Source organism: Scyliorhinus torazame, chromosome 19 (assembly GCF_047496885.1).
Source record: "Scyliorhinus torazame isolate Kashiwa2021f chromosome 19, sScyTor2.1, whole genome shotgun sequence".
In the NCBI taxonomy this organism is placed as follows: domain Eukaryota; kingdom Metazoa; phylum Chordata; class Chondrichthyes; order Carcharhiniformes; family Scyliorhinidae; genus Scyliorhinus; species Scyliorhinus torazame.
In genome coordinates, this window is record NC_092725.1 from 69,558,776 (window position 1) to 69,574,499 (window position 15,724).

At 47.0% G+C, this 15,724-nt stretch overlaps 1 protein-coding gene across 4 annotated transcripts in view; it reads right to left on the bottom strand.

Moving 5' to 3' along the window:
• Nucleotides 1-15,724, bottom strand: part of ptprz1a (protein tyrosine phosphatase receptor type Z1a) — a 261,674-nt gene that overhangs the window by 13,805 nt on the left and 232,145 nt on the right. For all 4 annotated transcript variants that reach the window (XM_072484494.1, XM_072484493.1, XM_072484495.1 and 1 more), the window contains 4 exons: nucleotides 14,472-14,607; nucleotides 12,915-13,061; nucleotides 7,982-8,075; nucleotides 7,291-7,364 (listed from right to left, as the gene is read on the bottom strand). In XM_072484494.1, the coding sequence (XP_072340595.1) occupies nucleotides 7,291-7,364; nucleotides 7,982-8,075; nucleotides 12,915-13,061; nucleotides 14,472-14,607 (451 nt within the window). The remainder of the gene's footprint in view (nucleotides 1-7,290; nucleotides 7,365-7,981; nucleotides 8,076-12,914; nucleotides 13,062-14,471; nucleotides 14,608-15,724) is intronic.

Consider the following 15,724-nt stretch of genomic DNA (forward strand, 5'->3'; position numbering starts at 1 on the left):
CCTTCAGACGCGTCATCTGCCTCGTGCAGCTCGTGGGGGCCGCCATCTTTAACCCAGCCCGACACGTGCGACCCGTGAGTACGGCCATATTGGCCGCCATCTTCAGCACCAACCGACACGTGCGACCGATGGGGACGGCCATCTTGGTCGCCACCTCCAACCCAGCCCGACACGTGCGACCCGTGAGGGTCGCCATCTTACGACACCGATACCTCCGACCACGCAGACTACCCGCAGCTCGGTGCAGTTACCCTCAACCAGTTGCGGCCAAAACACCTGAAGAACTCGATGATGGCCGTCCGTGTCAATGGGCACGAGACCCCCTGTCTTTTCGACTCCGGGAGCACAGAGAGCTTCGTCCACCCAGACACGATAAGACGCTGCTCCCTCCACATCTACCCCGCGTCCCGGACAATCGCCCTCGCCTCCGGATCCCATTCGGTACAGGTCCGGGGGTACTGTGTCGCGAACCTCACGATACAGGGCGCTGAGTACGCCCATTTAAAACTGTATGTCCTCCCTCATCTCTGCGCACCCCAACTGCTTGGACTCGACTTCCAATGCGGTCACCGAAGCCTGACGCTAAAGTTCGATGGACCCCTACCCCGCTCACTGCATGTAGCCTCGCGACCGCTAAGGTCGCCCCCCCCCATCGCTGTTTGCGAACCTCACCCCCGACTGCAAGCCATCCTCGACTATGTCATGGAAACCGGAGACCTAGGGCCCGACCCCGACCGCATGCGCCCCGCATAGAACTTCCCTTTCCCCACAGCCTCAAGACCCTCAAACGCTGCCTGGGGCTCTTTTCCTACTACGCCCAGTGGGTCCCCAACTATGCGGACAAAGCCCGCCCACTTATCAAACTCCAGAGGTTCCTCTAGGCCGCCCAATCCCTCAACCTCACATATAACAAAGAGAAGTAAGTTTTCCGCACAACCCGGCTAGCCACCCTCGGCTATGTCGTGGAAAACGGAGTCCCAGGGCCCGACCCTGACCGCATGCGCCTCCTCATAGAACTTCCCCCACAGCCTCAAGTCCCTCAAATGCTGCCTGGGGCTATTCTCCTATTACGCCCAGGGGGTCCCTAACTATGCGGACAAAGCCAGCCCACTTATCAAAGCCACTATATTTCCCCTGACGGCTGAGGCCCGCTCGGCCTTCAGCCACATCAAGGCCGATATTGCCAAAGCCGCGATGCCCGCGGTGGACGAGTCCATCCCCTTCCAGGTAGCGAGTGATGCGTCAGACGTCGCCCTGGCTGCCACCCTCAACCAGGCAGGCAGGCCAGTAGCCTTCTTTTCTAGAACCCTCCACGCCTCCGAGATTCGACACTCCTCTGTCAAGAAGGAAGCGCAAGCCATTGTGGAAGCTGTGCGGCACTGGAGGCACTACCTAGCCAGTAGGAGGTTCACCCTCGTCACTGACCAACGGTCGGTTGCCTTTATGTTCGACAACGCACAACGGGGCAAAATAAAAAACGTCAAAACCTTGAGGTGGAGAATCGAACTCTCCACCTATACGTATGATATTAAGTATCGTCCTGGGGAGTTCAATGAGCCCCAGATGCCCTGTCCCGCGGCACATGCGCCAGCGCGCAAGACGACCGATTTCAGGCTATCCACAATGACCTCTGTCACCCGGGGCTCACTCGGCTTATCCACTTTATTAAAGCTCGCAAACTGCCCGACTCAACCGAGGAGGTCAGGGCCATGACCAGGGATTGCCAAGTCTGTGCGGAGTGCAAGCCACACTTCTACCGGCCAGACAAGGCCTGCCTGGTAAAGGCCTCCCGGCCGTTTGAGCGCCTCAGCATCGACTTCAAAGGGTCCCTCCCTTCCACCAACCGTAATATATACTTCCTGACCGTCATCGACGAATACTCCTGCTTCCCCTTCGCTACCACAGTGACCGGGGCACCTCGTTCATGAGCGATGAGCTGCGTCAGCACCTGCTCAGTAAGGGCATTGCCTCGAGCAGGACTATGAGCTACAACCCGCAGGGAAACGGGTAGGTGTAGAGGGAGACGCGACGGTGTGGAAGGCCGTCCTTCTTGCCCTTCGGTCTAGAAGTCTCTCGATTCCTCACTGGCAGGAGGTCCTCCCCGACGCGCTCCACTCCGCTAGATCACTTCGCTGCACAGCCATGAACGAGACCCCTCAAGACCGTTTGTTTGTCTCCCCTACGAAGTCCATCTCCGGGGTCTCGCTTCCATCCTGGCTGACAACTCCGGGACCTGTCCTTCTCCGGAAGCATATGAGGTGCCATAAAACCGACCCCCTGGTCGAGAGGGTCCAGCTGCTGCACGCCAACCCCAATACGCCTACATCGTGCACCAAGATGGACAGCAAGATACGATCTCCCTCCAGGACCTGGCCCCTGCTGGATCCCATGCCAACACCCCCCCCCCCCCCCCCCCCCCCGCGTCTACCACCCCCACCCAACCCTTTACGCTCCCCCGGGGCTTCTGTACTGTCCCGAGCCCACGCTGCTGCCATCCACCTCCCCCTTACCGCTAACCACCACCCCCCTGCCTACCCCCACTCCTCAACCGTCGCCGACACGCCAGACCGAAGCTCCAGACGACACACTCCCGGAGTCAACGACCACGTCGGCAGCACCCGCCGCACCGCCAGGGCTGAGGAGGTCCAATAGAACAGTCCGGCCTCCAGACAGACTGAACATTTGATGACCCCACTTCACCCCCGCTGGACTTCATTTTTTTAACAGGGGGTGAATGTATTCACCAGAATAAGTTGTCTGTAGAGTATTGTAATATGATCCCTTTTCCATGTGTGTATTGGAACCCTGGTGGGCTCTGCCCCCCTCCCGACGGTATATAGACCGGCCGCCTGGGGGCGGCGTACAGTTGTTACAGCGATCTCAGGCAGGCAAGTTCTTGTGTAATAAAGCCTATGTTCTCTCGCTCTCATCATCTAGCAGTGGATTAATGGTAAATTAAACCACAAACAGCAAGAGTTCCAACACAGATCCCTGCGGCACCCCACTGGACACAGACTTCCAGTCAGAAAAATACCCCTCGATCATCACCCCCAAGTCATTGATATAGATTAATCCAGGTAGTTGATATAGACTGTTTATAGTTGACTGCGCTACTTCTTGTAACACTCCACTAGTTACAGCTTGCTAAAACAAAAATGACCTATTTATCCCCACTCACTGCTTCCTGTTAGCTAACCAACTCTCTATTCATGATAATATGTACCCCTTACACCATGAGTTCTTACAGTGTGTAATAACCATTCATGTGGCATTAGTCAGACATGATTTCTTTTTCACAAATCTATGTTTACTCTGTCTGATCCCATTATGATTTTGTAAATGTCCTGTTACTCCTTCCTTAAAAATGGATTTTCCGTATGACAAAAGTTAGGCTAACTAGCTTATAGTTTCCTGTTTGCTGTCTCCCTCCTTTTTTGAGTAATGCGATTTTTAAGCGATTTTTCAATCCGCTGAGACCTTTCGAGAGTCTAGGCAATTCGTAAAGTCTCTACAGTGCAGAAGGAGGCCGTTCGGCCCATCAAGTATGCATCGACCATTCGAAAGACCACCCTACATGGACCCAATCTCCGCCCTATCCCTGCAACCCAACCTAACCTTTGGACTCTTACGGGCAATTTATCATGGCCAATCCATCTAACCTACACATCTTTGGACTGTTGGGGGGAAACCAGAGCACCCGGAGGAAATCCACACAGACACCGGGAAAACATGGTAACTCCACACTGCCAGGCACCTGAGGTCAGAATCGAACTCGGGTCCCTGGCACTGTGAGAGAGCAGTGCTAACCACTGTGCTATCCCAAATTGTGGAAGATCACAACCAACGTATCTACTATCCTTGCAGCCACTTCTTTTAAGACCCTCGGATGAAAGCCATCAGGCCTAGGGGCCTTGTTAACCTTCAGTTTTAACGTGTTTCCCAGTAACTTATCCCTAGTGATTGTATTGAGTTCCTCCTTTGCTTTTACTTCTTGATTTTAAAATGTTTCTTTTTATAAAACATTTTATTGAGGTATTTGTGATTTATAACAGAAGAAAAACAGTGTACATACAAATATAAACATAGTGCAAAAGCCGTCTTCCTCCCTCACAGGTCCCACCTTTCTTACAAACTAATCTAAGCCCCCCCCCCCCCCCCCACCCCTCTTTGCTGACAGTAAATTTTCTCTCAAGAAGTCGACGAACGCCTGCCACCTCCGGACGAACCCTGACATTGATCCTCTCAGCGCGAACTTGATTTTCTCCAGACAGAGAAAGCTAGCCATGTTAGTGAGCCACGTCTCTGACTTCGGGGGCTTTGAGTCCCTCCAAGCTAATAGTATCCGTCTCCGGGCTCCCAGGGAGGAAAAGGCCAGAACGTCTGCCTCTTTCTTCTCCCGGATTCCTGGATATTCCGACACTCTGAAAATCGCCACCTCTGGACTCGGTGCCACCCTTGTTTTTAACACCTTGGACATGACATTCGCAAAACCCTGCCAGAATCCCCTCAGCTTCGGGCATGCCCAGAACATATGAACATGGTTTGCTGGTCCTCCCGCATACCTTGCACACCTGTCTTCTATCCCAAAGAACCTGCTCATCCGGGCCACTGTCATGTGTGCCCGGTGAACAACCTTAAATTGTATCAGGCTGAGCCTGGCGTATGATATGGACGCATTGACTCTACTCAATGCATCCGCCCAGAGACCATCCTCTATCTCTCCTCCTAACTCCTCTTCCCATTTGTGTTTCAGCTCCTCGGTCTGCGTTTCCTCTGACCCCTTTATAGATGTTGATTTTCAAATTTTAATAGTAGGTTTTGTGAAGGCAAATATAATGCTTCCATTCAATGCTTCCATCATTTCCTTATTTCCCCATTGGATATTCCCCATTCTGACCCTCTAAGGGATCAAACTTAGTTACTTCTTTGCTTGTTAAGAACTTGCAGAAACTCTTACTATCTTTTTTTATATTCTAGGTAGGTTTCTTTCATACTCTAATTTCTCCCCCTTATTTTTTCAGTCATTCTTGGCGGATTTCTAAAATCTGTCATATCTATCACTAATCTTTGCAGCAATTAACCTTTTTTTACAATTTGATACTACCGTTAATTTCCTGAGTAGCCATTTGTGGTGCATCCTTCTCAGAGAGCCTTTCTTTCTCAATGAAATATATCTTTTCTGAGAGTTATGAAATATCTCCTTAAATGTCTGCCACTGTTTCTCTGCTGTCCCATCTTTCAACCTATTTTCCCAGTTCATCTTAGCAAATTCTGACTTCATGCCCTTCTAATTACCTTTATTTAAGCTTAAAATATGAGGTACCCTCAATAATGATGCTTAGAGATTAAACTGTAAAGAAGGCTTTATTAGACTAATAACTATACTACAGCTAGAGACGAGAGCTGACTGTTACACAGACCATGAGGCAGGCCTTTATGTATGGCTCCCAGATGGGCGGAGCCAGAGGCGGAGTCCCCAGGGTTCCAAGCCCGGTCTTAAAGGGGACATCACCTTACATGATGATACGGCAGTAACCGTTCATCACAAAATATGAATTTGTTTTAGATCTGCACCCTTAAACTGAATGCAAAATTCTATCTTTTTATGATCATTGTTGGCTGGAGGTTCATTTACTGTGGGGTCATTAACTAATCCTATCTCACTGTACATTGCCAGGTCTAAAATACAATCTATGAACTCACCTTCCAGGCTACCATTCCTAATATGATTCATCCAATCTAAATCAAGATTAAAATCATGCATGTTTATTGAGGTACCGTCCTTCCAAGCCCTCATTATTTCTACCTATTTACTCTGTCCTATAGTGTAGCCATTGTTAGAAGGCCTGTAGACTACTTCCACTAGTGACTTCCCACAATTCCTATTTCTTATCTCTGCTCAAATCGATTCTACACATTGATCTGTGAACTAAGGTCACCTCTCACTACCATTATAATAGCATCCTTAATTAACAGAGCTACCCCGTCACGTTTTCCTAATATATTTAGGTTGCAACCTTAGTCACCTTGCAACTATGTCTCTGAAATGGCTACCAAGTCATACGATTTGTACTATTAATTCATCTGTTTTGGTATGAATGCTGCACGCATTCAGATACACCATGTTGTCTCAGTGAGGATCAGTAAAATTGATGTTTTTTTCCAATCAATTCCAGAATTCAGAGAAAAGGAAATCAAATGCATGAGGCAAGAACAAGAGTGTAACCGCAGATTAGTTGCTAAATGTAATCTGACTAAGTGTTTTCAGGCATCAACAAGGGGATCAGGGGCCATGGGGAGAAAGCAGGAGAATGGGGATGAGAAAAATATCAGCCATGATTGAATAGCGGAGCAGACGCGATGGGACTAATTCTGCTCCTATGTCTTATGGTCTAACATTCACTTTCAGATTAGATGGGCAGATTGTGCTGAGTCATTGCTCTCTCCTTCTCTCAAGTGTAAGTCAACGTCTGCTCTCTAACCAGTTGCACACTAGGGTGCTTACTCCTTCTTATGATGTATGATGGCGTGTCTGTCATTGCAGAGAAGCCCAGATTTCCAGATGGAGTAAAATCTGTCAAGATCCATACTTTGTTTGATCGCTGCTTAGAAGCAACCACTGGTGTTGCCGAGAGATATCCAAGCTGTGGCCTATGAGCTCATTTCACCCTTATGAAACCCTTGCTGGGTTCAAATTTCTGCTCAGTTTCAGTTCCTTAAACATCCTAGACCTGGAAGACTAGTAATTGCTGATTCCTGGCTGCATTCCTTTAGGAGGAGAAGGATTAAAACGGCAAGGATGAATCATCCAAATCTTTAAGCTTTGAGAAGTGAGGGGCTTGCATTTTGTGAATGATTGACAGCTCTGCCTAATGGTAAGGAGGCCGCTCATTTCTATGTGCCCACTCCCAACACACTCCTGGTCTATACCTACACAATCTATGGACGGCATGGTAACTCAGTCGTTAGCACTGTTGCTTCAAAGCGCCAGGGTCCTAGGTTCGATTCATGGCTTGGGTCACTGTCTGTGTGGAGTCTGCACCTTCTCCCTATGTCTGAGTGAGTTTCCTCCGGATGATCCAGTTTCCTCCCATAAGTTCTGAAAGACGTGCTTGTCAGGTGATTTGGCCATTTTGAATTCTCCCTCCGTGTACCCAAACAGGCGCCAGAGTGTGGCAACTAGGGGATTTTCACAGTAACTTCATTGCAGTGTTAATGTAAGCCTACTGTGACAATAAAGGTTATTATTATTATGATTAAACCAATATAGACTGCTTTGAAGATCCTTACCGATATGTAAGAGGCGTTGATGTAATCGGCGCCCTCTACAGTTGTTGTTGAGAGTCCAACTCTTGATCTCTCCACTAGAATATTTAAACAAAGCCATTTACTGGTTACAATGATAATCAGTGATAATCAATGATACTGACCGGCTCCCTTGTAAAGGTTCAGGATTTCAGAATTCTTGTGGGAAAGCGAATGCCGACAGCACACACTATGGTACTATACAGCACACACTATGGTACTATACAGCACACACTATGGTACTATACAGCACACACTATGGTACTATACAGCAGACACTATGGTACTATACAGCACACACTATGGTACTATACAGCAGACATCTATGGTACTATACAGCACACACTATGGTACTATACAGCACACACTATGGTACTATACAGCACACACTATGGTACTATACAGCAGACATCTATGGTACTATACAGCACACACTATGGTACTATACAGCACACACTATGGTACTATACAGCACACACTATGGTACTATACAGCAGACATCTATGGTACTATACAGGGATTTTCCATAAAGCCATTTATTGCCCATATGGTTTGGTTATATATCAGAGGAAACCGTGATAGTGGTATTGTCTGCAATTTACAAACCTTCCTTAAAGTAAGTTTTATTCAAATAAAAACTTAAATAAGCTTTCAAAAACTTGACCTTCCAACCTACCAGGAATGATGGAAGAATTTCTGTTCTTGTCTCTATTGCACTGCTTCAGTGCTGCAGAATAATCACACTGCTTGGCATGGGGCTGGCTTACCAACTGTTGGGAGAAATGAAGAGAAATGCAGAGTTGGTATCCTCAACGTGAATATATAAAATGGATTTGAATTTAAACTCCTTCCCGTTTAAACTGTAATCTCTGATTCTGGTTACTCAGTTCTTGTTCCCAGTTTCTGGCTCCCTGATTATCGAATCTCCGACAACATCAAACTTTATTCTGCAAATTCAGGTGGCTTCTTAAGGTGCTAATGCACACTAGGGTATACCCATGTATGGACATGCAGCAACTCCCTTCCACCATGATAAACAGACACCTCAACTGTGTCCGTCACATCTCCCATACACACACTTCCACCTTCACCATATCTTCTCCTTCCCAGAGCCAAGATAGAATCCAACTTGATCACACCTTCCAGCTACCACAGTCAACCAATCAACCTCTTGACGGTTCCTCCACTCCTGCCATGAAATTACCAACAAACAATTCTTCTGGTCTGCATTCCATTCAGCATTTCAAAGGGACTTTCCACACCATGACTATTTGCTCCACCTCTCCATCACCTCCCACCCCACACACACACACACACACACACCTTCCCCCAATCTCCCCTCCCTTTCCCCTGGCACTTCCCCCGCCCCAACTCGTGGGTCCTTTACCCTGGTACCCCACCCCTCCCCCCCCAACAATTCCTGCTCCCTTTCTCCTGGCTCCTTCCAACCCAGTGTAACAGATGCAATACAGACCCAATGACCTCTGCCTGTACCACTCTCCAGGGCCCCATACACTCTGTCTAGGTGATTTATTTGTACTTCCTATAATTTAGTTTCCCGTATATTCTGCATGTGGGGCAGTCATCATCACATTGAGGCGACCAAGCTGTTGAGATACAGCTCAATGCAGGTGGCACTGGTACAGTGGTTAGCATTGCTGCTTCACAGTGCCGGATTCAATTTCTGCCTCCGGTGACTGGCTGTGTGGAGTTTGCGTGTTCTCCCCGTGTCTGCGTGGGTTTCCTCCGGGTGCTCCGGTTTCCTCCCAGTCCAAAGATGTGCAGGTGAGGTGGATTGTCCATGCTAAATTGCACCAAAGGTTAGGTGGGGTTACGGCAATAGGACAGCTTTTGGAGGGTCAGTACAGGAGTAATGGGCCGAATGACCTCCTTTTACACTGTAGGTATTTTATGATTCTATGCGGAATCACATCTGAAATGTATTTTATTGTCCTCTGCCCTTAATGTTGAGGGGTTTCTTATATGTTTAAATATTGCCTCCTTTTGTTACACCATCTTCAAGTCATTAACTCACATCCAGCTCTCTCTATTTTTTCTCCTTGCCACATTTCTCCTCACTCTGCTTCTGTTCAACGGTAACATCTTTCACTTTTTGGAAGTCGTCACTCTAGTCTAAAACGTTCACTCGTGTTCCCTTTCTCTGCAGACACTGTCCAACCTGCTGATTGTTTTTAGCATTTTTTAATATTATTTCAGATTTTCAGCATTTTTTGCACACCTAATTGTTTTATTTTAGATTTGCTCCGGTCTACTACAAAAACAGTTCATTTATTTAGGCTTGCATTCAATTCATACATGGGATTCAAAAGTTAGGATTTAGAACCATTTCTGTTGCAGACCCTGCTCTGAAAGCTGGAGCAGTTCAATAACAGCATTCTGACTTACATTGCTATTACGATCCCAGACCAGACCCCAACCATGGCTAGGATACTGGACCAAAACGCCAATATCTTAGTTTATTTGTAAGACTATACGGAAAGAATGATTCGCTCCAGGAGTGGTTGCATGAAGAAATCGGGCGTTGGTATTTTAAAACAAAACTTTATTACGAATACAATATTAAACTCTTTACCTTCACACCGAAAGAAAACCACTTACAATTACCCCTTAACAAAACTACTCAATTTCCCATCAAACAACAAGAAAATAAACATACAGCCCGCAATCCATCTTATAATCAGCCTGGCACAGAGTAAGACTTGCTTCACAGAACGGATTTGGACTCCTGTTCGAACCCCTTCAGACTCTGGCTGAATATCTTCAAATAGTTGTTTTGACTGGTTTATTTCAGCCTCTTCCGAGTCTTCAAGCGAGACTGCTCGGCTTTAAAATATTATTACTTTTTTAAACTATTCTAACAGGGAAGAAAACTGCATTTACTTGTGGTCTAAAAAAATGAGTAGCCAGATCGGGGGCGGAATTTTCTCAGCCCGCCCTGGGTCGGAGAATCCCCGGGCCGGGTGCGATTCATGCGGCCCTGCCCTGACACCGGTCCGCCGATTCGCCACCATTGGCGCGGGCGCGGTCGGCGCGGCAATGGTTGGGGGCCGCTCTATGTGGCCCCCCAGGCGATTCTCCGCCTGGAATGGGCCGAGTGGCTGCCAAGAAAGCCCGAGTCCCGCCGGCGCGGTTTATATGTGGTCTTACCCGGCGGGACCTCTGCGTCCATCTGTCGGGGGCGGCCTGGTTGGGGGAGGGTGGAGGAGGGGGGTTCCGACCCTGGGTGGGGCCTCCACCATAGCCTGTCCCGCAATCGGGGCCTACCGATCGGTGGGCTGGCCTCTCCTTGTGGGGGCCTGTTTTACTCTGCGCCGGTCCCTGTAGTCCTACGCCATATTGCATCGGGGCCGGCACGGAGAAGGAAGCTACCGATCATACACGGGTTCGCGCCGGTCGCAGTGCACATTCGCGCCAGTTGCAGCGCGCATGCGCAGACCTGCGGTGCACATCTGAGCATAAGTCGCACTAGTACCGTGCTGGCCTCCTGTAGGGCAGAGGATCGCTACACTTAGCGGTCCGATAACTCCGTCGTTAAACTCTCCGGTTTTTACGAAGGCGTCAACACTCTGCCGTCAGAAGGGAGAATCCCGCCCCAGACTTCAACTCATCTCCCAAAAACCTCCTCAAAAATCTTTCTCTGCCTTAGCTCCACTGTTAGCTCCACTCAGCATTGCCATCATCCCCTGAGCTGAAAAGCAAATGAGCTTTCCAGGGACTGAAAGCACATTAACTCCCCAGGTACTGTCCCCAGTCAAATACAATGCATTAGCCCTGACTGAAGAACACATTCCTCTGTCAATTTCACCTTCTGGCTGCTAAAAGCTCCCAGGACCTGCAAAACAGAATCTTTTTTGAAAAAAAACCCAGGACCACCGCAGTCAATCACACTCTAACCCCAGGCTTTTAACCCTTAAATTGCTCAATACATTTATAATCCACTTTTCTTCTAAACCTTCATTTGTTACATTGCTAAACTGGTCACTCGAACTAGCAATGGCTCTCTTGTCCCGGTGTTGGGGACCCGGTGATTTGGTGGTTGAGGGAATTGAGGTGGGGTCAGGAGTACACCAAACAAATTTGTTTGCTGACACTAACTAGCAACATCAAGAAAATACAGCAGAAAGTCTTGAATTTATGTAGAGCTTTTCACGCCCGTCTGATGTCTCAATGTGTTTTACAGCAAATGAAGTACTTTTGAAGTGTAGTCACTGCTGTAATGTAGGAAACACAGCAGCCAGTATGTGCTCTGCAGGTTCCCACACACAGCAATGACCAGATAGACTGTTTTTCTGATGTTGATGGAGGTATAAATATTAGCCAGGACACCAGGGCTAAGTCCCCGACTCATCTCCAAAATCGTGACCTAGAATCTTTTACATCCACCTGCACAGGCAGTTGAGGCCTCACTCAGTTCAACATCTCATCCAAAACACCAGAACCTCTGAACAGTTCAGCTCTCCTCATTACAGAACTGGGGCTGGATTCTCCGCACTCTCGCGCCGGAATTGCGGCCGGCACGGGGGCAGAGAATCGATATTCCCGTAAGAAATTGGGACCAGCGCTGGTTCACCGATTCTGCGGCCACAGAAAGCGGCGTACTCCTGCGCCGCCTGGGGCCATTGCCAGAGGTCTGTCTGCCATCTTCCGCCCCTGACCGGCCAAAGTCATGACGACTGGTCGGGATACTCGCGTGGCGGCTGCGGACACAGTCCACAGCCGCCCTGGTCAGGGGCGGGTGGATCGGAGGCCAGGGGGGGCCTTATAGGTGGTCTGGAATGTTTGTGCAGGAGTTAAGGGTCGGGTGCACGGCCGATCGGGGGGGGTCTCCTTGGTGGGTCTAGCTCCGCGGTCTGAATCGGCCATGGAGCACGGCAAGGCCACTGGAGGCCGCCGCCATACGCATGCGCAGCTTCTGACTCGGACGTGCGGGGGCCCATATCTGCAGCAAAAGCTGCGAGATCTACTCCAGCTCACTGCTAGCCCCCTACAGGGCTGGGGATTCGTGCCCCTTTGATCAAGGATTTTCAGGAGTAAAACTGTACCGTTTTGACGCCGTCATGGGGACATAGTCCCAATAATGGAGAATCCAGCCCCTGGAGTGTCAGTTGTGATTTACATCCACCTGCACAGGCATTTGAGACCTCACTCAATTCAACATCCCAACCAAAAGACAGAACCTCTGAACAGTTTAGCTCCCCTCATTACAGATCTGGAGTGTCAGCTGTGATTATTTTACTCAAGTCCTGTAAGGGGACTTGAAAATGAAATGAAATGAAAATCGCTTATTGTCACAAGTAGGCTTCAATGAAGTTACTGTGAAAAGCCCCTAGTTGCCACATTCCGGCGCCTGTTCGGGGAGGCTGGTACGGGAACCCAGAACGTTGTGACACAAAGACAAGAATCCAACTACCTGAGCCACCGCTGGCACTCAGAAAAGTAAAGTAATAAGCTGGGCCTAGCACTCAGGAGGTGGCCAGGTAAAGTGAACACAGTGTTAGATAACTCGGACAATATCAGAATTCTGCTCCCACTGAACGGCACGCCAAATTGCCTAATACTTCTTGAAAACTGACATTCAATGGCTTCACCTTGAATTGCTTCTCTAGATTTGTCTTCCCTGAGGGCCCAGGAGTCAGAAGAGCATTGACATAGGCATACAAATGACTGGCAGGAACTTCGGTATCCTTATTACAGATGGCCTCCACCAGGACATCATGAATGAAGATGTACTGCTCCTATTGAGAAGATATATTAGACAATTGGTTTTAGTGAACAGGCTACAATCATACCAACATGTTAGCGACATTGACCTAGACAGTCTGGCAACTAAGAAGCATCAGTACCATGGATGTTAGGATGTGCTCCCCCTGGTGCTGACCAGTGTGCTTTCTTCCCCTGGCCACACTTAAACTGGTTTGTTTCATTGCAAAAACTACTTGTGAGGCAGAACTTTCAGTTTCTGTTCACACAGCACCATGGATGCAAATCATTTTGAAACTGTTTTCCAGTAAATCATTCAGCGTCTCTCGCTCCATTTGCTATTTAGTCGATCCACAAATAAGAAATTTAAACAAAACGTGCTTTCTCATAATAAGTGAATTATAACAAGTGATTTAATAAGTGAGTTATAACAGTGATTGGTTCCATGTTTTTAATTTAATCTTTGGAATCAAAGTGGTTATATTTTCAGTTTAATTTCATGCCAGTTTTGGAAAGGTTTGCCTAATTTTATCTTTTAATTTCCGTATTCCTTTCCGTGATTTAAATACGTTCAACAGGACAACACGTAATGATATAGGACTTCCTTTCAACATTTGCCGGATAAATTGAAGGCTACACCCAAGAAATGTTGTTAGTTATCACAGTTCAATTTTAACATTTAAGCTTTAGATCCAATTTCAACTGAGTTGAGTTTGCAGCTTGTTTTCTTGCTCATTTTAGTCAACAGCTTGTAACATGTTGCTCTGGTATTGTAGTGGCACAAGTCAAAGAAAGGTCCTTTGGTGTCATTTGTTTCTCCAGCCTGACACGATATATTCTAAATGTATCTCACAATTCCCTCTTGCGTTTCAAATAAATGTGACATCTGACATTTCTTCAATCATAATGATGTCTTTTCCTTCTTTCTATATTTCAAAATAGGAAAGGAGGTCGAATTGTTGCATTGCAAGCCAAAAATCCTTGCTCGCAATTATTTACTCCAACAAAGAAAGTAAGCCATCAGCAATGATGTGTTGGGTGTTCTGGATCACACACAGGTCACCAACACTGGAAGTGGTGCAACTCAATTTTATTATAAGGTTAACTATATTAACATACTTGAACTGTGCGTACATGCAATACCAGCTTTAACTGTTGACCCTTGCCTAGTCCTAACCAGGTGATGCACTCAGCACATGGTGAATGTCTGTGTTGCAGGCTGTGAGCTCTGTGCTCCGATCTGGCTGCTACTAGAATGAGCGGGAACTCTCCTGTCCCCTGGCTTTATAGTACGTGTGCTCTCACTGGTGATTGGCTGCGGTGTTGTGTATGCTGATTGGTCCCACTGCATGTCCATCAGTGTGTGTGTGTGTCTGCACCATAATATACTGGTGTATATTATGACAAGCAAGACCTCTCCTTCCAACCCCTTCAGCTTTTCTTACCTCTGTTTGCACTAAATAGTTCCTTTGTGTTCTGATGTGTTTGAGAAATCCCAGCACATTAACGGTGCATTTGTGTTTGATTTGTTCTAACATGCTGTCTATTACGATATATGTGCCTGTTCTTCCAACACCGGCACTGCAAGAGAAATGACATTTAAAAATACAAAATGAATCAAATTGGAAAACTATTTAATCCTTCACCATGACCGTATCTATCTCTGCAGGTGTCTACAGTAGCAAAAATACATAGTATATTTTGTTTTTACAATTAGAATTCCCAAATCCCTTTGTTCGAGTCTCAATTCTTAATCCTTTTACAGAGAATGAAATAAAGATTGTAATACACATTGTAATCATCTTTCCACGGGTACTTAGGAATGAGTAATAAACGCTGCCCGAACCAGCAATACCCAAGAATGAAAACAAAAATGCACATAGTTGATTATCATTTTTCACAACTGCTGGGATCTTACCCACTGGTGAACATTGAGTCTTGATGTTGAGCATGAGAAAGAGCTTCATTTATATAGTTTTTGACCCATCCCTATGTACAACCAATTTCCCATATAATCTACACATTATGCAGTCATTGTTACCATGCAAGCAGACATGACAATCAACCCAAGCACAGCAAAAACTTATAAAATGAGTAAGTTGAATGAATGGTCAATTCATTTGTCATTATTGGAATTATTTGAGGGAGGAATGTTGGCCAAGTTATCAGGAGAATTCCCTGATTTTCTTGGAAAAGTACCTCAGGTTAGTCTCAGTGTGGTCTAAAATCTGAACACAGTGTATCCGACAAGGAATTACAGAATTATTATGGCGCAGAAGGAAGCCATTTGGCCCATCACGCCTGTGTCAGATCTCCAAATGAGCCTCATGATTTAGTGCTATTGCCCTTCATATTGTTTCTATTCAATTAATCATTTAATGACCTGTTAAAAGTCTCAATTGAACTTGCCTCCATCATCCAGACTGTGCATTCCAGACCTGACCACTCATTGTGTGAAAGTTTTTTCTCACATCACATTTGCTCCTTTTGAAAGTTGTCTTAAAATGTCACCATGTCCTGGGGAACATCTACTTCCTTAGTGAAGATGTATGCAAGGTGTTCATTTAATATCTCAGCCCTGCTGCCAGTCTCCATGTGGAATTCCCTTTAGGTCCCTAATCAGTCCCATACCTCCTTTTACCACCCTTTTGCTATTTATATGGTGAAAGGAGACTTTGGTATTCTCCTTTATATTGGC